Here is a 25594-nt window from a genome sequence, read left to right as displayed (position 1 = left end):
GAATTTTACATAATTATAAAAATTAAATCATCCTTATGCTATTGTTAAACAGATGTAAGAAAATAGATGTTTCGTTATTCACTTTTACATTAGTTGCAAATCGTCATTTTAAAATAATCTAGACTGTGCTAGTTATGTGAATCGCGGTTTATACTTGTAACGGACTGCATTTCCAGGTAAATCGCAGCGGGTGATAATCGCAATCGTGACAGTTGGCCCATGGAAAATGCAGACTTGGGTTGGCCGAAATAATAACTCGACTCAGATGCCAGATGCGAGATATGTGGATAATCTCTATCCGGTTAACACTCGTCAGAAAGAGGACGCGCGTGCAAATAGAGAATAATCTAAATAATGTTACAGTAGTCTTAGATCTCGTTAAACGAAAAAATACATCACATTATCGAGGTTTGTTTAACGATTAATAATATCCAATGAATATTATAATTGAATATAAATACTCTGCGTAATGTAAAGAGAGTTTTGGAATTATATGTAAAATAGTTTAAGCACACAACAGACGCAGTGTCTGTAGATACACACGAGAAGAATAGTATAGTTTATAAATAAAATAATTTACCCATTTTAGAGTGCGTCAACGTGTAAGCCCTCAATGGTTTCGCGAGCAAAAACGCCGGAACTCCAGCGCGCACCAACGCGCCGACTCTTCTGTACACTCTAGCATTTCCGGTACCGCTATTATTGGAAACCACTGAGAACCAGCCTGCAATATAAATAAGATTACATGAGACATAATGGGAAAATTGTATATTGTAGTTGAAAATAGATTTTTACAAAAATAATAAAAATAAAAATATATAAATATTAATAACATATTTGTCGGCATCTTAGGTTTTCATACGTTTCTCTTAGGATTATTCTAGGAAGGCATTCTTTTCATCTACAAAGAATTAAAATCAAGAGTTTCTCTGTATGGAGAAGAAATGCCGTTGTCGTGAAACACGCGACATTTCATTGACAGCGGGATTTACGGGATTTCGCTTTCTCGTGCAAGGAGACACGAGGCGACGCAAACACGTGTGTCAGTCGTGTGCAACGTCATTCCGCGCCTAGTTTCATCTAGCGCGTTCGTTAGCGCTTCATGGCTTCATTCTCCACGCGGAACGTGACAAACGTTACCGTTGCTGCACACGCGTTACGCCGTGGAAACTCGTTCCACTTTGAGCCGCGCGCTTTCGCGTAGCGGGGAGAAAAACCGGCCGCCGTCTCGTTTCGCGCCGACTAGTTTCATAAACCTATCTACGTCCGAGAGCACGCTAAGCTGAAAATCACCGCGGCCAGCAACTAATAATCCTTTACGAAATCACAATGTCAATTTGACCCACTTTGGAACGACGGCGATCCGCGTCTCGAAACGAACATCGACATTTACAGCCCGGCCTAACGAGATTCTAAGATCCAGTTTCATAAAGGCAATTTAAGTCGTTGTACCAGGCGTAGATGCATAACTGATCGAGTTATGCCTCTACGTATCGCGCTTAACTATAATTTTCATTAAACCCGCAACCGTTACGTGCGGCTAAGGCTATCGTCGCGATTCCTTTTCCTTAATCCTCGATAGCGCGCAATATAAATCTTATTAAATTTAATATATTGATACGATTTAATATACACGGTTTTGCATCGATAAATTTAGTACGCTTTTAAACATTTTTCTCTTGCTAAATTTAATATATTGGTACGACTATAAATCACGATAATACACGATTATAAATCAATAAATATTTTTTAAACATTTTTTTCTGCCGAGAAATCTTTATCATTTATAGCCCATTGATCAATTAAATATATATTGAAAAATAAATTTTATACAATTTTAATATTATTTAATTATTTATGCGAGAGATCAATCGAGAAGATCGAACTTGTGAGAATCTTCGACAGCGATCCGAGGATCGCGCTGTCATGAGAACTTCGATTAAATCGCTAATCCGTCGATTTGCGGCGCGACGCAGGAGCAATCGCGCGAAAATTTATAGCCGAATATAAACGTGTGTTCGCTCTCGTGTGGTGTGCGGCACGGTATTTACAATACGAGCATATAAATCGTCGTACCGTTTCGCAAGCGATTTATACACATCGCGTTTTCGCCATTTTGAATTGATTTACAATGAGCCTGTTGTGTTGTACGAATCCCCGCAATCGTTACGTCCTATCCGCGAATGGATATCATGAATGTTTTATCGGCACATCCGGACGTTTACAGGCAATTTCGAATTTATCCTTAATCGGTCTTCACGGTACGTGATAGCCAGATTAAAATGTAATGTCCCTTCGCGGAGGACAGAGATAAATGCGAGATGCGAATTAATGTGTGCAATAAATTCACTTTGAATGTGTCTAATTAGGTTCTTCCCACTTTTATTCCGCCTCTTCTGCGCGTCACTGGGATAAATTTGGGAGGCATTAAAAGGTATTACAATCGCACATATCGTCGCAATAAAATCTTTATGCATTCCATTCATAGCCGTCGAGACATGAAATATGCGAGTAAATCTATCACGTCTTTTCCATCTGTAATAATTATTTTCATGTAAAAACAAAATATCAAAAAGATATGAAATATTATAAATGAGGAAAGTACGCAAGACAAGTTGCAATTAATTGAGTAACCAGTTCTGAATGAAGAGAAAGTATCTCAAGTTAACGAGATCCTCCAATAGCTTGTTAGTACAGAGATATTTCTATTACAGTTCTATTATAGCGTGAATTATTATAAAATTATTCTCCCGACCGATTGTAACTATAGCTGTCAGATGCCGACTTTACGTAACGTTCACGATGCATGCACTTGTCATTAAATTTAAGCGATTTATGCGCGCCTATGCGTTTTTGCGTTTCTATTGAGAATCAAACTGCGTAATAAAGATTGAGAAACGCATGTAAAGAAACGTGGGTTTTGCGTCTTTCGTCGACTTCCGTAAGGCTTGCGAGATATTAATTGATCGAAGAACTTTCTCGTTGCACATATCGCCTACGTCTACGAAGAAATCGATTCCGATTATATCCATTACGACTTCTATCATGTCAATTCATTCATCAGTAAGCTCGTGCTCGCCTTGGCTGAGATCGATCTCGCTCTCGATTTGTTACACATCCAGGCTTTCCTTGAATCGCTTACTATATCTCGATGTCAGGTACAAAATAGTAATTCCGGTAGTAATTCGCGTTCGGTTTAATCGATTTAGAATCGAAACTCAATTGATACTTTTGTACTTCCCCTCCTGTTCGCTTTGAATGAATTAAATTTTCTCTTTCCGTCTTCTCTCTTCTTTTTCTTGTATTCTATATATTCCAATTGCTTCAACCATAGAAATACTTCATTGTTGAATGTTTCATATTTCTAAGAAATTAATTAATATATTTAAAAAATATGTAGTTTTGCTATAGAAAATACTTATAAAAAAAGGCAAAAATCTGTGGCGTTCACGAGATGACACGAAAAACTATCGCGGTTACACAGTTATTTACGAGATACCGTACGAATGGCCAACCTCGGAAGTTTCATGGTTCGGTACGAACCGTTACTCAAACACATCGCGGTATCATACACATCCGGCTGTTGAATCGACGATCAAGGCTTCTTTGGATGTAATCTTGATAAAAGCTTAATCTTCTTTGCGGTCTGAAATAATCCTTTCTTCGATGGATCAATATCGAAAATTTTTATTTCAACGATATAATATTGCGTTAGCTTTTAATGTAGTAACCAATCACCGTCTGAGCTAAAAATGATATATAGGATATATAGGAAAAAACCGATTACACTTCTATACGTAGCATAGATGACTAATAAAAATGTTAAATGGCTATAAACGAGACATTGACATTGACGATATTCAGTAGGATTAATTAATTACGTATGCGAAATTCGTAAAAGTGTCTCACGAGCCTTGCGTTGATTAAATATTCATGACTTCTGCCGATTCGAAATTTAACTTGTAAAAGACGATGCATAAGCAGCGATATTTATCGCTCGATCAATCTTTTCATCAGCGCGTGACGCCGTCCTCTAATCTGAATATTATGTGCGTAGTCGCACACCTACATTAAACCTTCGAAAGGCAAAAGGCGGAACACTTAATACTCATTAAAGCGGTTACAGGTCCATTGCCAAATACACGACGAACCAGATTATTCAGATCGCTCTCATTATATATCGGAGGTCAGGGCGAAGTCGAAGTAAGAGTGAATTCCATCGACGACTTTCACATTGCGTAATCACATTGCCCTCCGGTCTCGCATGCGTACGCACGTATACCGATTCGCGCTTGTGCATATATTCTCTCGTGTATAATGAACGGTCAGGAACAGTCTATATGGAAATTAATGAAATTTATAATCCTATACAGAGTGCCTAATTTTTTTCTTTTATAAAGAGGAAAGAAGAAAATAAAAAAATATTTTTATCAGTTTGTCACATACAGGAGAGTTTAATTTTTTGAAGTTGAATATTGAATAGATGATGAAATGACACATGCATTTCTTTTAATATAATACACTTAGACTTTTTTTATCTTATTAAAAAGGGAGAAATATATCAGTTTTAAAAAGTCAGCATCTGATCCTGCGAATGAAAGACGAATTCCTATAAAATTTTATGATACGATCGGTATCGTGATGGGCGAGCTTGTAAGAATCGATGCGGAATATTGTCGCGCAATTAACATTTTCGTTCGCCTCGATCATTTCCCGGCGTTATGTCATGGTCGTTAGTTTGCGCCTTCTTAAGCGCGGCAGGTAATAATCACTCCGCGTGTGCTTCTTGATTTACAACGCTCGACGAACAATTCGTTTAGACCCGCCGGGACTCTTGAATTATTTAGCTACCGCGCTACTCGATGCATGAAATTATCCGTCTACGTCTGTAGATTCTTGTTCACGCTGCCGTGTTCGATCTGCCGATGTTAAACTAGCCACTATGTTGGTAAACTGGAGCAGATCTCTGATTAAGTAATGACAGACTACCGTCGTTGCGACCGTTATTCATTCTCGACAATTTTGTCTAACAATAAGATTGTAATCCTGTTACAAGCATCCCGAGTAAGTTTTATTTTGCAATAATCGAGGCAATAATTTCTTATTTGAAAATTTACTTTTTTTTAATAAAAATACTTGTACTAAAAATATCTGTTGCACAAAATTATTATTAATTGCTCTAAAATATTACATAATAAATTTCTATGGAATAATCTGCTTAAAACAATTGTCTTATACTATTTATATACTACTTTTAATAAAAATATTATATATATATATATACATATATATATATATATATATATATATATATATATATATATATATTCTTTCTTTTTAATTAAATTATAATGACTCATAATTATTGGCTCTGAGTAATTTGTTAAAAATCTAAATTTTATTTTGCATTATTAAACAGAGAGATTAATAGAGATTAACCCCGTTAATTTTGCACTTATTTAATTTTCTAAAATATATGCCACTGAATGGATGAATATCTTTTAGCCGCGCTTGGATTGATTTTCCGCCATGTACATAAGATTCTTGCGGTGTTGGTCGGCATGGAACTTCGCTCTCGACGGCGGGCACGCGGACGGGCCCCCGATCTATATTCCAGCACGACTGACACCTTCAATTTGCCGCGTTCTTGGCCGCGAGTGACGTGCAAAACGGCGGATGGAAGGGAGAAACGGGGGGGCGGATCTCGCGTTTTTTCACCGCAGACCGCTCGCTCGCGCGGCCGATCTTCCACGGACATGATGAGGTATAAATGGTACGTGTCAACGTGCCAACACGGAGAGACGCGGCCAATCCCTGACCACTGTTCAACGTACAATTGCGTAAGGCAGGCCCCATTTTCTTGCTCGTCCGTCCGGCCGTGCGTGAGGAGATTCATACCCTTATGCCATCGCCAATTTCGCATGCAAATGTCCGGTCATCCGCCCGCGTAGCACGAGGATCACAATAAATAACGGGCAAATTACCGCCTTGCGCGAGTTTTTTGCGCCCATATATATACAGTCCTCCCTCCCGCTTCTTTCCTCAAAGCTCTCTGATCTGCATCCTTGACTTTTTTCTCTTCAAGTTTTATGCGCATGTATATGACTCGTTACATCCATGTCCCTGTACCATGATATTTTCCATAAGAGAAAGATAGAGAGTTATACGTATACGCTACATTAATTCATTTTCTATTCAAACTATTCAAAATATAGATGTGGAGATATATTACACAAATAGAAACTTTACCAATAACTTTAAAATATTTAAAAAATTGTATTTTACAAGAGAAATTGGATGTAAAAACTAATTTTATTGCACGTACGTATATGTAATATAATGAATACATAACGTATATGAAATACATAAGTTGAATAATTTGTCTAAAAATATTTATATATTTTTCTTTTTATATTTAATAATACAATTTAATTTTCTTTTCTTTTTGCTCTGAGTACATATAACGCAGGATTGTTCTCACGTTATGGATCGCGAATTCTTGCGCATAATTCTTCATGAAATATCATCTGTATCTTTACTTTCACTTTCATTTTCTTCACCAACGGCATTTTGTTCAGCCGATGATGAAGCGACATAAGAAAGTGATACTTCATCCAGATACACGTCTTGAGAGTCTACGTTATCTCTGTTTGCCTTCATCCTCAATATACTTTCCCGCAATTTGCATTGCGTCCGAATGAAGGATGTAGTCGTTGACAAGTTGGTAAACATTTCCACGCAATCATTATCAGAATCGAACAAATAAATATTCAATTGGCGAGAAAAATTTGCGATTTTTCGTGCTGATGCAGTCACGTGATTGAAAGTGTTGATGAAAGGGTTAACAATCGGTCCAATTTTCTCCCTTTATGTATCTTCCATGAAGATTTTATCCTGTAAAATTCGAGGTGTTTCGAATCGATAAACGGTACGCTTGATTGACAGGTAATCATTTTCAATCGTTATCGATAAATTTTCAATTACATCTTGTACAACATTTGCATTCTTTTGAACACTATGCTGAATTTCTGCGGAGTCACTACTTTTCGCTTTCAGCTTTCCCTCGATACATGCATTTCTCCTATTTTTCTTTCATTAAAACATCTTTCTCCTCTTCTCTTGGAAAACATGCTTGTACAGCATAACTCGCTTTCGCAAGAAATTTATAGCGAATCTTACCGGTTTTTCCATTTTTATTTAATTCTATAAAATGAAAATGAAGAACATCCATACTTTCATCTTTTGCCTCTAAAGCTCTCGGAACATTTGAATTTTAAACTCTTTTCATTGTTTGAATATCATTCCTTTGTCATCCAGCGATTGTCAATATTCTCTTCGAGTTGTGTACCAATGTATGTTACTTTGTTCGATCGAATAAATATTGAGTTGAAATCTGTTTGTCGATCTCCGATATGTTCAAAAGTATTCTCGGATTGACAGCTACAGAAGCGATCACACTACCGTCACGACTTTCTTCCCGCGAACACGATAACGGAATACATGTGTTGCTTTCTTTTTTGATGAGCGACAACGTATCCATGTACGTGTCCAACTTTGATCTTCGTTTTCTCCTAAGTCGTTTGTCTCTGTCAATTGCGATCGATTTCGTACAGCCACCCGTCGCGGGCAAAGATTGAACGCGTCTAGAAAACAATCCCGACATCTCTTTATCGTCGCTTCGTCAAGTCAATTTCCAGCTATCTCTCGATTGCGTAAGCACGAAATCAGCGAATTTCGAGATGTTCGTAATTCGATTTCCTTCTTAGCAATGTACATCTTGCAATTACGCTTGCAAAATTTCTTACTTCTCGTATACATCTTCTTGATTGATTTATATTTATTTAAAATCAGCAATACAGGTATTGGCTATATTATCACATTTAAAATTATTACATAATAATTGCTATGATGTTTAAATGACGGATATGTATTCACGAACGGATTTATACTCATCAAAAATTGTGATTCGACATGTTTGAAATGTTAAATTTTTCTTTCTTGATTGATTTCCGACATATATTCTTAAAAATCGAGAGAACAAGTACTGATTATTTTTGACGAAAAACTTTTTTCAGATTTATACTTATGTAATACATGAAATGAATGACATAAAAGTGACAGCAAACTAGAGAGACAGATTATTCATTAATAATATGACTTCACGCAAGCTTTTCTCATTAAATTTGAACATTAAATTTAAAGTGATTAAATCTCTGAGTGAATTATATAACCTCTTTAAACTCCTTATGAAATTATTATAATAATATAATTAAATTTTTATACAGATGCTTTTATTTCTTTTTACTACTTCAATATAAATATTTTACTACTTCAATATGAATCTTTTACTACTTCAGTAAATTTCTATTAATGCATGGATTTGTATCACGAATAATACTTTCCTTGCCGAGTTCTCAAGGTAGCATACATGTAATCCATGTGCTGCTGTGAATCTGATAGACTGGGAAGGAAGCTTCCCAGTTGCCGTGAAACACTTTCCAGCGAGTTCTATACCGGTGAATTCAAACGGTATTGTATAAGAGCGCTTCCTTCTTTCCTAAACTGTAAATCAAATAACTCTTTGTCGCAAAAACTTATTCAAATTTTATTTCAACTACCTACAATATTACCAATTTCTCGAGAAGTGTTTAAGTATTTAAAATATAAAATTAAATTTTTTCTGCATTTGAATTTTATGTGCAGCATATTATTTTTATTTACATATTTCTAATAAATACAGAAAACGTTTTAAGAATAAACAGAGCATCGCAAGAAACTTGTAAATGAATTAGACACTTATCTAATCATGATTGCAATACATTGTATCATATCGAAGTAACATATTACATGCTTTTCTTTCGCGACCTTATGTACATAATATATGCACATTGTGTGGGTGGGTGTAATACGATCTAAGACATATCACGATGCGTGACACGACTCACGCACACGCGATTATATAACAAGGCACGCATGTAGCGTAATTATATTCACATACGTACACGCAGTGCGGCTTCCTAGTTAATCCATCAACCTTTGGATAGACTGTACGCAAGTGAAAGATGACAACGCGAAAAAGGGAGCGAAGAAAAAGAAGAGGAAAGTTCTACATTTTTCTCAGGAACGAGCCTACTGTCATTCGTATGCATATCATGTTATGATACTATTAAGGATTCTTCAACAAGAAGAAAAGACTTTACACATATTTTAGCAGTTTTGCATCATGTTTCATTTTTCCTTTGTTATACTTTTTGAAAATATTATTTATGAAAGTTTTCACACGGTTACATACATGTAAAATGTCATCTTTATATTGACATTCATTTACGAATTTTCGAGTTTGTAAACAGAAAATTTTTATTGAGAAAGATTTTCTAATGCAAATGTGCGTATGGCATTTATTAACATTAATTCCAAAGATTGGTTAAATTTATTTAGATGTTTCATTAATTAATACAGTAAATAAACTTAAATTTATTTAGGCATTTCATTAATTAATGTAGTAGGTAAATTGAATAACTATTATTATATTATAAATATACATTAATTATAATATAAAATTATAAACGCAGAAGCTTCTTATTGTTTACTTATTGTTTTACTTTTATAATTTTTATACTTTTATTATAAATTATAACCGGAATAATGGAAAAGAAGCAGCAGAAAATTACGAAATTTTTTAATATATTTGAATATCGATTTGACATGCTTTTTTTAAAAACAAATATTTATTTTTTTAGTTTTACTTTAATATTATAATATTACCTCAGTAATAATATCGATTTATATAAATGTAAGTAAAAAATATATCATCTTCATGCAAGTTTATTCTTGGAATTTAATTTTGAATCGTTGGACAGCGACCACCTTGTCGTTTCAGCCAATCGCATCACTCGATTGTTCCACATGAAGTAATTCGAAAATACGGGGAGGAAGGGACGTCAGTTTGCGTTAGGACACTGTCACAAATGTGACGCGATTATTCCGTAAAGTGTACGTCATCATTTTATCTTTGATCGTGCGATCGATCATCGTATTTGATCGCGAATGTGTCATGCGAGGAACGAGTGATGCTGTCGCCTTCATTTTCGCGATCGAATGCTAAGTTTCAGCTTGTAAAAAGTTCCGGTGTGACGTACGTGAGTATCAGAATTTCATTCCTCCTCTCTCCCCCATTCCCTTCATCGCAAGACAAAAAAAGAGATAAATGCATCATCTTCATTAAAACTATTCGATGTTTGACGAAAATGCGCTGACTTTTTTCCGGAATTTCGAATGTAATGTTTATCAGGCGATCATGTGAAATAAGTTTCCGGTGTGAACGTTAGCGGTGAGTATCAGAATTTCATTCCTCCTCTCTCCATCTTCATATTATCGAGAAAAATCGAGATTATCGAAAAAGTGCTTTCTTTTTATGGACGAGATAATGTATCGTCGACTACATCATCTTTCGTTCTTCATTAAACTTTATTTTGAGAAAGCCTACTTTTCTGGAATTTGAATTTTTATCGGTCTACAGCGAACATATTTTGTGAAGTTTATCGCGCGCAGCAATTTCGATAAATACGCGGTGGAGGGGGAGGAGGAATGTCAGTTGGCAGAACATGGCCACAGGCGCGACACAGTTACGCTTATTCCGTCGACTTTTTGACATCGATCGTGCTATGGATCATTCGTATTCGACCGCGAATATATCAAGAAACGCGTATTATTGTTGTTTTCGCGTATTTAGTACAGAAAACCGGTAAAATATTCTGCTATGGCGTACGTGAATATCGGAGCTTTGCCGTCCCTTCCCATCGCGAAACAATTACTCTAATCCGGCGAAAAGTGCGCAGCTTTTTGTCCTCGATATCGTCGATCGCATCGTTTTCTAAACTCCGATTCAAGAAAGTTTATTCTTTCTCGAAGTTTAAATTTTTGACAGCGAGAATCAACGAAATGCTTTCGTGGCGCTTTTTTTCACGCGCGTAGTAATTTCGGTAAATAAGTACGTGTAGTGGGGAGGGGAGGAGGAACGCCAGTAGGACTAGGAAATTGTAGCGAGCGTGACGTAATGCTCCGTGCGTCGTCCTCTTGACATCGATCGTGCTATAGATTATCCCTATTCGATCGCGAGTATGTCAAGAAACGCGTAATATTGTTGTTTTCGCGAGTTTAATACAGAAAACCGGTAAAATATTCTGCTATGGCGTACGTGAATATCGAAACTTTCCCGTCCCTGCCCTTCTTCGCGAAACGGTTATTCCAATCCGGCGAAAAGTGCGCGTCTTTTTGTCATCGATATCGTCGATCGCATCGTTTTCTATTAAACTCCGATCCAAGAAAGTTTATTCTTTCTCGAAGTTTGAATTTTTGACAGTGAGAATCAACGAGATGCTTTCGTGGCGCTTTTTTTCGCGCGCGTAGTAATTTCGGTAAATAAGTACGTAGTGGGGAGGGGAGGAGGAACGCCAGTAGCACTAGGGCATCGTAACGAGCGTGACGTAATGCTCCGTCCGTCGACTTTTTAACATCGATCGTGCTATAGATTATCCCTATTCGATCGCGAGTATGTCAAGAAACGCGTAATATTGTTGTTTTCGCGAGTTTAGTACAGAAAACCGGTAAAATATTCTGCTATGGCGTACGTGAATATCGAAACTTTCCCGTCCCTGCCCTTCGCGAAACGGTTATTCCAATCCGGCGACAAGTGCGCGTCTTTTTGTCATCGATATCGTCGATCGCATCGTTTTCTATTAAACTCCGATCCAAGAAAGTTTATTCTTTCTCGAAGTTTGAATTTTTGACAGTGAGAATCAACGAGATGCTTTCATGGCGCTTTTTTTCACGCGCGTAGTAATTTCGGTAAAAAGTACGTAGTGGGGAGGGGAGGAGGAACGCCAGTAGGACTAGGACATTGTAGCGAGCGAGACGTAATGCTCCGTGCGTCGTCCTTTTGATATCGATCGTGCTATGGATCATCTCTATTCGATCGCGAGTGTGTCAAGAAACGCGTAACGTTGTTGTTTTCGCGAGTTTAGTACAGAAAACCGGTAAAATATTCTGCTATGGCGTACGTGAATATCGAAACTTTCCCGTCCCTGCCCTTCTTCGCGAAACGGTTATTCCAATCCGGCGAAAAGTGTGCGTCTTTTTGTCATCGATATCGTCGATCGCATCTATTATTTTCTATTAAACTCCGATCCAAGAAAGTTTATTCTTTCTCGAAGTTTGAATTTTTGACAGTGAGAATCAACGAGATGCTTTTGTGGCATTGCACTTTTTGTCGCGCGCGTAGTAATTTCGGTAAATAAGTGCGCGTAGTTGGGAGGGGAGGAGGAACGCCAGTAGCACTAGGACATCGTAGCGAGCGTGAGTTAATGCTCCGTGCGTCGTCCTTTTGGCATCGATCGTGCGATCGATTATTCGTGTTCGTCGCGAGGATATAAGGGCAAAAATATTACGCATATATGCGTGGTGCTGTCGTTTTTATTTTCGCGATCGAATCGCGAGTTTCGTGTAAATACGGGACGATAAGATATGCTCCGGTGTCACGTACGTCAAGGTGACGTCAAGTGACGTCACATGACTCTAAGCCCCCTTTTCACGATCAACGCGGAAAGTGCGCGTCTTATTGTCTTCAATCGCATATCGATGACTGTTTATCATCGTGATTGTGACAAGGAACGAATTGTAACAATTATATAGTGCAACAAGTGTGTAGTGACATTACGTTTATCTTCTATATAGTGCAACAAGTGTGTAGTGATATGTTTATTTTCGATCGAGATGCGAATTCGGAACGATGAAGAATTTAGATCGAGATGTTTCTAGAAAGAATTTCTCTCGTAATTAAAGTAAAACTCTGAATTTATTTCATGCATCCGAGTAAAATTGCAAATTGAATTTCGAGTTAGGTCTTTTTAATGTAAATGATACGAACGATTGTAAGGTTTCCAATCACCATGATTATTTTTCGACACGAGTCGTTTCGTGGAAGACGCTCGCGTTATAGCTTTCCTGGAATCCTCGCGACTCGAGACTTTCGTAAAACAGATGTATTTTATCGTTAAAAATCACTTCTTAAATTGTTTTAGACCTGGATGCATATACATATATAGTATAATGATATAAAAGTACATTATAGAATGCCTAGAATTCGTTCTGAATTCGTACGAGATGCGAAAATATAAAAGTTATATCGATTATCATCGATCATACATGGATCATACTGGAGCCATTCTGGATATTTTGGAAATTTTCGACGGAGATTCGCAGCCACGATTTCCTGTTTCGAGGAAGAAGGATGATCAGCCGATGCTATTGATGCGGATGCAGATTGGTAAGTCATAATAAATAAATAAAGCGCGCACCAGATTATGTCAGTAATCGTTTCTGCAACGTCGCAGTGAATCTAAAAAAATAAATAAAACTACAAGTCACCGAGTATTTGTGCAAATTAAAAGAGCTAAATTAATATGTACAAAATTTATATAATATATAATTTTTTTATTTATACAATTAAATTCTTCATGTTACGATACATAATTTTATTCTGAATGTATTATTATCTCATTTCGTGTAAATTTTATATTTAAAAAATTTTGTCACGAGATAAAAATTTTACATTTTAAATTTCAAGTTGTATTTATAAAAAGAAACTGCGACGTAATGTGAAACGAATAAATTTTCGGTCGAATCATTAGTCAATTTTTTATCATTATCGATTTCTATCTTTCAAATATAGAACTGTGTAAAAAACTAAACCCGCTTCATATGTTACACAACATCCCGTTAATACATTATAATTTCCATTGTGACTTCTGACAGATAATATATGATTCTTTGTGTTTTTTCGTGCAATAAAAATTTGAATGAATCGCCAGCAAATATAATAAGACAGAAAGAGTAAGAAAATGCTCAAAAAGAGATATTATATCAGTTCAATAATATCTGAACATTATATCGAAATTTTCATTTATCAAAAATTATAACAAAATACGTATTAATTACGTATATTAATAATGTATTAACAACAAATATGTTTATGGAAACTTTGTAAAGTTAATTAAATTTTTTTAAAATAATTCACTTAAGCGATTTTTTAGAACTTTTTCTAAAAAAAATCTTTTTCAAATAAAGAAAATCTTTTCGAATATTAGAGTTAATTTATTGATTGAAAGTGTTGATACAATGCATCAATCAATGATGGTTAGTATTATAAGACAGGACTACAATTCGCGGTTTCAGCATATGCTTCGCGTTTCTATTCAACGAATAAACCTTGAACAAAATAACTGGCGTTCGATCATCGTTCCTGACCTTCGTAATCCGACACGTTCGAGACACCTGGCTCTTCAAGAACGTATAGTAGTAATTTGCGTTTGAATCGACTCAATCATTTGTCAATCGCGATGCTGTGCTAGTCGACACACAGGGTGTCCTACATTTTTTGGTCAAATTCGTCTCGGTCAATTTAGGAACAACTTTTGCAAATTTTAGATTTGTCACAAGCTTTTTTTCTAATTTCTAGTATTATAATTTAAAATATATATTTGTAATTGCGTGTAACATTTAATTTACAAGTTATTAGAATATTAATTTTCCATATGAATATAGATTTTTTTATAGTTATAATTCGAGATAGAGTTAAAAGTAGAAAAAGATTTAATATTTGAATAATATATACACACATTAAAGAAAAGTATCATCTAATATTTAATTATTAAGGAGATACAAATTTTTGCTTTAACTCTCATTATCGGTCGAAAATAAGTGCTGAATATCGATACTTCTTTTTTGAACACCCCCATCTCGACAAGCCAACGCTCACATAATCGCGCGAAATTCGTGACGCTCGACCGCTCGGTGCGACCTTGACGGGATCCTCGCGATGCCAGGTCGTCAACCTTCGCATCCCACGCTCGCGTCCGCGCGAGAGAGTGAATCGTCTGGACCATCCATCAGTTCCCTCTCTCTCTCCCCCTCACGCTTCCTTCTTCTCATTATCTTATCGTATCTTGATAAATACAAAATATTGCAGTGAGATGCGTCGACTTTTTTTCGAACATCGCGATCGAGCACTTTTGCGGCATCGACGATTTTTATTTTAAATCCATGTTGAGCGATTCGAGAGATATAAATTATAAAAATAACAGAGCCAACAATCTCCTCGCCCGTTTGCCTTGTTGCATCAGATGATCGAACGCGGTTACGCAACGTTCAATACTTTCGAGAAGTCAGGTTGCCGGGAGATCGGGAGAGCTAAATGCTTTCTCTCCTTTCCAACCACGAGATTACGACCTTGTCCCGACTCTCTCGGAGCCACTCTCGATTTCTTCCGGACAGGCTGGCCGACCGGCCGACACTGTCTACTGACTAATCTGGTGCGCCTTTCCTTTTCGCTTTATTGCTTTATCGAAGAAAGCCATCTCGCATGCCATTTTTCAAAAGATATCTCATATTTTATTTCACGTTTACAACTGTACGATGAAAAGTAATTTTTTATACAATATTAATTAACATTGGTATATTCGACACGCGAACAAATATTAATTTTTAATTGAAGAGAAGTACGTCAAAAAATTTTAGAAAAATTAAATTTTAAAAAATTATAAATTATATATATCTTATTCCATTAAAATGTCGAGTTAATATTATGATATTTATTATGAAAATTTAACTTTATCGTTTTTTATAATTATTAATAATTTTTTCATAATATTCTGAGAGGAGTCTCATTGAACTAATTTATATATTATTAAATATATATGAAACGTGAAATATAATATATTTACATATATTTTGTTTATTGATATTATTGATATTATTTATTTAACTGTATCATGCACTTTTAATATTTATATTTATGTATCAAGCTGACATTTCTAAAAATATTTTTATGACTGATAAATGGTTTAAGATATGTTTAATATCTTTATGATTAATACGAAAATTCGTTAGAAATCCGCGGTCAATTTGCGAGTATCGGGCGTTAGTATACTTCGCCTATTGCGTTTTAAACAAAAATGCGAAAATGTCTAATAGAATGGTTGCCATACCTAGCTGAGCATTATTAGCACTTACCTCTACACCTCTACCTAACCGCTGTACTTTATTCGCTTTCGAAGGATTGCGCGCGTGGTCTCTTACAATCGATCTGCACTCGAGTTCGTGCACCGTTCTGACAGTGCAACACAATGCGCAGTATGCATATCCCTCGGGGATCCTCGTGACCGGTTTGCCGGAAAGAATCGCAAGTCTGTATATTTCCCTTATTACCTGTGGCACAGCGTGACCTTGCAATCTCGTAATATCAGGAATCGAACGCTAGCCAAGCGAAAAGCACTCGAGCTTCTCAATAGAGATCTCTGCGGTAATTATACAGGGTACTTCGATAGAATTCCTTGTATTCGACTATAATTCTTTCGATTAACAATTGTTTAGATTATAGATTATTAAAAATTAATTAAAACTCGTTTTCATAATCTTCATCAAAATCTTTATAATAAATGTTTTACCTATAGGGACTTTGACAATTTAAATTCTAGAAATATTGCGAGAATTTTTTCAATTTCGATTTTATCGATTTTTGAATCTTAAGAATAATTATTAAAACTCATAGGAAATTATTCAGAATTCCGAAGAAAAAAAAATTGTTTCTTTTTCGAGAAATATTTTCAATCAAAGTGTTTGTCGCGAGACGTTATTCTCCAAACACTTGCTTCGCGCAGTCTGCGACAAGTGTCGCGAATCGCGAGTGGCGAATCTAGCGATGGATGATCGTCTCGATATTACCCATTGGATTACGCGATCGCGTTTACCGCGGTTATTTAAAATCGAAATCCATCGCTTCGCGCGTACCAGTGTTTGTCGCGAGACGTCATTCTCCAAACACGTGCTTCGCGCAGTCTGCAACAAGTGTCGCGAATCGCGAATGGCGAATCTAGCGATGGACGATCGTCCCGATATTACCCATTGGATTACGCGTTCGCGTCTGCCGCGGTTATTTATAATCGAAGTCCATCGCTTCGAGCGTACCAGTGTTTGTCGCGAGAAGTCATTCTCCAAACACGTGCTTCGCGCAGTCTGCGACAAGTGCCGCGAATCGCGAGTGGCGAATCTAGCGATGGATGATCGTCTCGATATTACCCATTGGATTACGCGATCGCGTCTACCGCGGTTATTTAAAATCGAAATCCATCGCTTCGCGCGTACCAGTGTTTGTCGCGAGACGTCATTCTCCAAACACGTGCTTCGCGCAATCTGCAACAAGTGTCGCGAATCGCGAGTGGCGAATCTAGCGATGGACAATCGTCTCGATATTACCCACTGGATTACGCGATCGCGTCTACCGCGGTTATTTATAATCGAAGTCCATCGCTTCGCGCGTACCAGTGTTTGTCGCGAGACGTCATTCTCCAAACACGTGCTTCGCGCAGTCTGCAACAAGTGTCGCGAATCGCGAATGGCGAATCTAGCGATGGACGATCGTCCCGATATTACCCATTGGATTACGCGTTCGCGTCTGCCGCGGTTATTTATAATCGAAGTCCATCGCTTCGAGCGTACCAGTGTTTGTCGCGAGACGTCATTCTCCAAACACGTGCTTCGCGCAATCTGCAACAAGTGTCGCGAATCGCGAGTGGCGAATCTAGCGATGGACAATCGTCTCGATATTACCCACTGGATTACGCGATCGCGTCTACCGCGGTTATTTATAATCGAAGTCCATCGCTTCGCGCGTACCAGTGTTTGTCGCGAGACGTCATTCTCCAAACACGTGCTTCGCGCAGTCTGCGACAAGTGCCGCGAATCGCGAGTGGCGAATCTAGCGATGGATGATCGTCTCGATATTACCCATTGGATTACGCGATCGCGTCTACCGCGGTTATTTAAAATCGAAATCCATCGCTTCGCGCGTACCAGTGTTTGTCGCGAGACGTCATTCTCCAAACACGTGCTTCGCGCAATCTGCAACAAGTGTCGCGAATCGCGAGTGGCGAATCTAGCGATGGACAATCGTCTCGATATTACCCACTGGATTACGCGATCGCGTCTACCGCGGTTATTTATAATCGAAGTCCATCGCTTCGCGCGTACCAGTGTTTGTCGCGAGACGTCATTCTCCAAACACGTGCTTCGCGCAGTCTGCGACAAGTGCCGCGAATCGCGAGTGGCGAATCTAGCGATGGATGATCGTCTCGATATTACCCATTGGATTACGCGATCGCGTCTACCGCGGTTATTTAAAATCGAAATCCATCGCTTCGCGCGTACCAGTGTTTGTCGCGAGACGTCATTCTCCAAACACGTGCTTCGCGCAATCTGCAACAAGTGTCGCGAATCGCGAGTGGCGAATCTAGCGATGGACAATCGTCTCGATATTACCCACTGGATTACGCGATCGCGTCTACCGCGGTTATTTATAATCGAAGTCCATCGCTTCGCGCGTACCAGTGTTTGTCGCGAGACGTCATTCTCCAAACACGTGCTTCGCGCAGTCTGCGACAAGTGCCGCGAATCGCGAGTGGCGAATCTAGCGATGGATGATCGTCTCGATATTACCCATTGGATTACGCGATCGCGTCTACCGCGGTTATTTAAAATCGAAATCCATCGCTTCGCGCGTACCAGTGTTTGTCGCGAGACGTCATTCTCCAAACACGTGCTTCGCGCAATCTGCAACAAGTGTCGCGAATCGCGAGTGGCGAATCTAGCGATGGACAATCGTCTCGATATTACCCACTGGATTACGCGATCGCGTCTACCGCGGTTATTTATAATCGAAGTCCATCGCTTCGCGCGTACCAGTGTTTGTCGCGAGACGTCATTCTCCAAACACGTGCTTCGCGCAGTCTGCGACAAGTGCCGCGAATCGCGAGTGGCGAATCTAGCGATGGACGATCGTCTCGATATTACCCATTGGATTACGCGATCGCGTCTGCCGCGGTTATTTATAATGGAAGTCCATCGCTTCGCGCGTACCAGTGTTTGTCGCGAGACGTCATTCTCCAAACACGTGCTTCGCGCAGTCTGCAACAAGTGCCGCGAATCGCGAGTGGCGAATCTAGCGATGGATGATCGTTTCGATATTACCCATTGGATTACGCGATCGCGTCTACCGCGGTTATTTAAAATCGAAATCCATCGCTTCGCGCGTACTAGTGTTTGTCGCGAGACGTCATTCTCCAAACACGTGCTTCGCGCAGTCTGCAACAAGTGCCGCGAATCGCGAGTGGCGAATCTAGCGATGGATGATCGTTTCGATATTACCCATTGGATTACGCGTTCGCGTCTGCCGCGGTTATTTAAAATCGAAATCCATCGCTTCGCGCGTACCAGTGTTTGTCGCGAGACGTCATTCTCCAAACACGTGCTTCGCGCAGTCTGCAACAAGTGCCGCGAATCGCGAGTGGCGAATCTAGCGATGGATGATCGTTTCGATATTACCCATTGGATTACGCGATCGCGTCTACCGCGGTTATTTAAAATCGAAATCCATCGCTTCGCGCGTACTAGTGTTTGTCGCGAGACGTCATTCTCCAAACACGTGCTTCGCGCAGTCTACAACAAGTGTCGCGAATCGCGAGTGGCGAATCTAGCGATGGACGATCGTCTCGATATTACCCATTGGATTACGCGTTCGCGTCTGCCGCGGTTATTTATAATCGAAGTCCATCGCTTCGCGCGTACCAGTGTTTGTCGCGAGACGTCATTCTCCAAACACGTGCTTCGCGCAGTCTGCAACAAGTGCCGCGAATCGCGAGTGGCGAATCTAGCGATGGATGATCGTTTCGATATTACCCATTGGATTACGCGATCGCGTCTACCGCGGTTATTTAAAATCGAAATCCATCGCTTCGCGCGTACTAGTGTTTGTCGCGAGACGTCATTCTCCAAACACGTGCTTCGCGCAGTCTGCAACAAGTGCCGCGAATCGCGAGTGGCGAATCTAGCGATGGATGATCGTTTCGATATTACCCATTGGATTACGCGTTCGCGTCTGCCGCGGTTATTTAAAATCGAAATCCATCGCTTCGCGCGTACCAGTGTTTGTCGCGAGACGTCATTCTCCAAACACGTGCTTCGCGCAGTCTGCAACAAGTGCCGCGAATCGCGAGTGGCGAATCTAGCGATGGATGATCGTTTCGATATTACCCATTGGATTACGCGATCGCGTCTACCGCGGTTATTTAAAATCGAAATCCATCGCTTCGCGCGTACTAGTGTTTGTCGCGAGACGTCATTCTCCAAACACGTGCTTCGCGCAGTCTACAACAAGTGTCGCGAATCGCGAGTGGCGAATCTAGCGATGGACGATCGTCTCGATATTACCCATTGGATTACGCGTTCGCGTCTGCCGCGGTTATTTATAATCGAAGTCCATCGCTTCGCGCGTACCAGTGTTTGTCGCGAGACGTCATTCTCCAAACACGTGCTTCGCGCAGTCTGCGACAAGTGCCGCGAATCGCGAGTGGCGAATCTAGCGATGGACGATCGTCTCGATATTACCCATTGGATTACGCGTTCGCGTCTGCCGCGGTTATTTATAATCGAAGTCCATCGCTTCGCGCGTACCAGTGTTTGTCGCGAGACGTCATTCTCCAAACACGTGCTTCGCGCAGTCTGCGACAAGTGTCGCGAATCGCGAATGGCGAATCTAGCGATGGATGATCGTCTCGATATTACCCATTGGATTACGCGATCGCGTCTACCGCGGTTATTTAAAATCGAAATCCGTCGCTTCGTGCGTACCAGTGTTTGTCGCGAGACGTCATTCTCCAAACACGTGCTTCGCGCAGTCTGCAACAAGTGTCGCGAATCGCGAGTGGCGAATCTAGCGATGGACGATCGTCTCGATATTACCCATTGGATTACGCGATCGCGTCTACCGTGGTTATTTAAAATCGAAGTCCATCGCTTCGCGCGTACCAGTGTTTGTCGCGAGATGTTATTCTCCAACACGTTCGAATATTTCTTCAACGTTTTGAATAACTCTCCAAGAGTTGCTATAACGAGATTATTCTTAAGACTTGATTACAATAGAAATTGGAAGAGTTCTCGCAATTTCTTAGTTCTAGAATTGAAATTTTTCGATCAAAAAATTTATTGGATATTTAATATCTAATTAATAGATATTTAATGTCTTTTGAGAGTTCTTGCAGCATGAGAGATCTATTGAAGAATATTAAGACTTAAATTTGTTTTTATTAAAATAAAAAAAGTTATGGCTAATTATTATCGTATTAGGAAAACACAAAGTTATATCTTATATTTTCAGACTTGTCTCTCGAGTTTTTATATTTATACATGATTGTGTTAAATAACTGCAATACTTTTTATCGATATATAAAATTGTTCGCTACGCGAATGCTAAATTTCTTCTGAATGCGTTAGATCACTGCGGGCGATCGTTTTCACGGTAGTGTTTCGTTCGTCATGTGTACATGTTGGAAGAGACCCCCTGCGAGACGAGGTTAAACACGCCGTTTAACCTACGCCGTTTTCAGGATGATCCATCCCGCCGCGAGGGTTAAGACAAATTTACGCAATTCATTTCTCATGAGAAAATATATTCGAAGAGCGAGTGCAATGGATATACACAATTTTTTGTTTTTTGCCCGTGTTTAATTATCTAATGCTGTCTCACGCGATTTGATAGATATTCGTGGCTCGCTAAAAAAAAATTCAAGATACGCGAACTTATGAACTTGAATAATTCATTTCCTGCCATTTTGAAATTAAATAAATTTAAAAAAAACGACAAGAAATATTTTTTCCTACATAATTTGTAGGAAGCAATTCTCAACGGCAATGATATAAATCAGCTCCATATAATACAAATTACATTTGTTAACTATACATTTTTATATTTTAGATGTACAATTTTCATAAATATTACACGCCACTTTTTTTCAATAATTATTCAAGATGAACATCATACCGTCGCAATTTTTCCGCGAACGAAATCTTCCGAAACCCTTTAGTTTGGTTAATAAAGAATCGAATTCTTCCGGTATGATATCGTTACAAGTGAACCGTGTAAATTCGCTTTTATACGTCTAATGCATGATTGAGGCGTATCATTAGCGGACGGGCGGAGATGGTCTAACATTACCTCGCGTGGCTATAATACTGGAGGCGAGTTCGCGCCGACGAAACCGGAAACGATTAGTCAGATTACGTGATGGGAGGCACCGTTGGCTCCGTACACCGGACCCGCGACTGGATCGCCGATCCGCGCTAAGTACGCGATCGCGTATACACGGTATACACGCCCGTCTCGGTCGGTCCTAGCACCGATATAATCGCGCGGACGCGCACTTATACGGGGCATCGCGGCCTCGCTCTCGTATGTACTGGTAGCAACGGTGGTGGACTCGTTTGATCGCATTAAGTCGGCGTTACCGCTGCTCATCTCGTATCAACGACTCCGAGAACGACCATCGACCGATCCTGATTCTGCCGGATTACACGTGGCGCTATGCCAAGTCGTACGCTCCGGTGCCGTTGAACCCGAATAAACGAAATAAAATTGATTCTCCGCGCTTCCGCCGCGAGTCTCGTACACGAGCTCAAAAAACACTTCAATCAATCATTATTTCTCATTCGACGGATACACGAAATAATTAATATTATTAAGTAAGACAATATATACAATGCGATTACCTGATAGTAAAATTAATAAATAGCATTTAATTTAAAATTAACTTTAATGAATTAATAATTAAATTGAATTTAAAAGTACAATAATTTACAGTTACAATAATTATATAATTTAAAAATAATTCTCGATCAACTGGGGGATAGAATTTATAAGTTTTTCTGCATGAATGATCAAATTAAGTTAATCACATTAATGGCTACGTTATTTCGCTGTTTCTCTTGACAAGCCGAGAGGAGTTAGAGATAGTAGCGATCTTGATTCTTCTTGATTGCGCGCAGCGGTATACGAAGTATAATGCTGTTGAACCTTATATTGATAACAGGTAACAACGTCGTTCGCTTCTCGAAGTAGAGACTCGCGCTTCCTGAACTAATTGACAAATGACTCTGTGCGTACCACAGTAGGGTTTTAATTATTCTTGATATCTCGAAGTAATTTATCCAACTATCTATGGAATTCCGATGAAGTGATTATCGCTCAGTTATCATGGCAGGATTCCACGAGCAGGAAGTTTAAATCGAATCCGAGTGATATTAGATACATGGGAATATGAAGATTTGCAATATAGCAATCTTAAATGCCATATAAAGTGCGAAAATTATTTTACTTTATTACGCAAGAGTTTAATGCAACTCGAGAATGCGTTCGATGCCTTTTTTTTATTCGGCTATTCGCATATACAATTAATAAACTTTCAAAGGATAATTTTTCAATTTTAAAATTAATCTCGTGCATACATTATTATTACATTTATTTACCGCAAGAATGCAATATTGTTACATGTTATTTCTGTTCGAATACACGTTGTATTCTTGGTTTAACAGAATTTATGAGAGAGAATTTCGGCTCCATTTACAAAAAAGACATCAAGTAGTTTTTCTTTTTGTTGATACTAAAATAATCCTTCATTATTTTCGAATCAATCAATTGAATAATCACATCCGAGGGTACATGAAGAACAGTAAAGTTCAATGAAATCAATTGTAAAGCAAAACCAAAGAAAAAGAAATAATTGTTTTTTCGAACTTTATCGGGATTTGTAAAAAGAAATGCACGGTAAAGAAAATATTTGTGCAAATAAAAATAAATAAAAGATAATATAACAAAAATGTAATATTCGATCGATAATAATCAAACAACAATAGACAAGATTCGAGCATATATTTTTTTTTCTTCCTCTGCCAATATAATAACTATAGATTAACGCATCAGTGTTGCATGATATGATAATATAGGTCTAGTAAAATCAGAAAAAGATGTAAGCCTACGCGCGACGTTCGATTCTACGAATAGGCCGCATTGAAAATTTCAATAGTCCGACAAGACAAGGTGCTAGGGCGAGATAAGACCTCTGGCGATTTTATGCAACCGTTGCTATATCTATACGTCCCACGCGAAAGAAAAAGAGGCGTAATATTATTTCTCTCTGGGTATATACATATATATAATTCTTAGATACGTTTCGCGACATTGTCATCGGTGAAACTACAGGTGCTCAAACAACGTGTTTACGAAAAAATCAGAAAATGATCTATTCTAAAATTTTCTCTCGATGTCGTATCATGGAATCGAGAAAACTTCCTCTTCATAGATGTAATAATAAATAATAAATATATATATATATATATATATATATATATATATAAGTATAATCAAAGAAGGATGGATGAAGAAATACGCGAGGAATATTTTTTACCCGTCGATTTTCGACATGAAGATGATAATAATCCTGAGAGAGACAGATAGCCCGCGGTTCTCGACGCGGCGATAGAGCGATAAGATTTTGTTTTATAGCGATTCATCGGAAATCTCGAGAATTACGACCGGCGAGAAACGACGAAACTTACGTTCTCGATCGTATCCCCTTTACGACTGCAGTAACGCAGCCGTGTTTACGACTCTGACGGCGGATCTCTCTCCGGCGGGATCGACGTACCGCGGATTTGCAACGTAATCCCTCGCGATGCAACGACAATATGCGCTCGAGACTTGGCGCGAGGGGTCTCCCTCTCTGTCTCGGGGTATCCTTGTAATTAAGGGCGCCGCCGCGAGCGTTGCCGTCCACGTCGATGCGGAAAAGTGCGGACCGAAACGGATAATAATTGCCCGGGGGCCGCCTCGATACGACATTATAAAGTCATCATGGGCGAGGGGGCACGCGCGCTATTCTCAGCTCGGGCGACTTTTTTTGGCCAACGTCGATCCACCGAGATCTGGATCCTCGACGCGCCGCTCATCAATTATGAGTTACGATCGCGCCTCAAGGCTTAGCCGGCAATCTCGGCCTCGAATCGAACGTCCTCTGCGCGCGTCTCGCCGCGCCTTTTCCTTCGCTGCTCTGACGTTAACTATAAATTGCCTATCCTGCCTTTTGGCAAGCGAATAGTAACAATATCCTCGAGTGTTTATTGTCTACCATAGGGTCTCTTTTTCTAGAGTGAGACACGGATCGCAGATAGCTTCGAGAAACAGTCAATCATGGGCTGGCTCGTAATAGGCTATCTTTTATTTTATCAATTTTTTAAATAAAATCGTAGAAAGCAGAATAATTATGCGTTTAAAAATATAATTAAATTTTTTATTTAAATTATTTAAAAATATGAAAATTACATACAATAATGACATAATATACGTTAGATATAATATCAAAAGATAAAGCATTTCTATTTTAGTTAAATTTCATGCGTAGAAAATATTCACATTCTATGGTATTTTGTAATAATTTTATATAATACTGGAAATGTGAGAAAACTGTTTTGCGTTTCCCTCGAAATGATGATGAATGCGATAGAGATCTCTAATCTGGCAATTGATAAACGTTTTCATTTCCATACCCGTAGTTTTACTATCGAGAATCTCCGTGAGAGTAAAATGGACACGCGAGTTAACTAACGGAAAGGATTCTCTTAGCGCTAGCGATATTATTCGCCATGGTTCGACACT

At 38.8% G+C, this 25594-nt stretch overlaps 1 protein-coding gene across 4 annotated transcripts in view; it reads right to left on the bottom strand.

Moving 5' to 3' along the window:
* Window positions 1–25594, bottom strand: part of LOC105254831 — a 47478-nt gene that overhangs the window by 5453 nt on the left and 16431 nt on the right. For all 4 annotated transcript variants that reach the window (XM_025406610.1, XM_025406609.1, XM_011263750.3 and 1 more), the window contains exon 3: window positions 581–724. In XM_025406610.1, the coding sequence (XP_025262395.1) occupies window positions 581–724 (144 nt within the window). The remainder of the gene's footprint in view (window positions 1–580; window positions 725–25594) is intronic.

This window comes from Camponotus floridanus, unplaced genomic scaffold (genome assembly GCF_003227725.1).
Source record: "Camponotus floridanus strain SB8 unplaced genomic scaffold, Cflo_v7.5 scaffold15, whole genome shotgun sequence".
Classification (NCBI taxonomy): domain Eukaryota; kingdom Metazoa; phylum Arthropoda; class Insecta; order Hymenoptera; family Formicidae; genus Camponotus; species Camponotus floridanus.
This window is presented reverse-complemented; position numbering and strand designations above follow the sequence as displayed.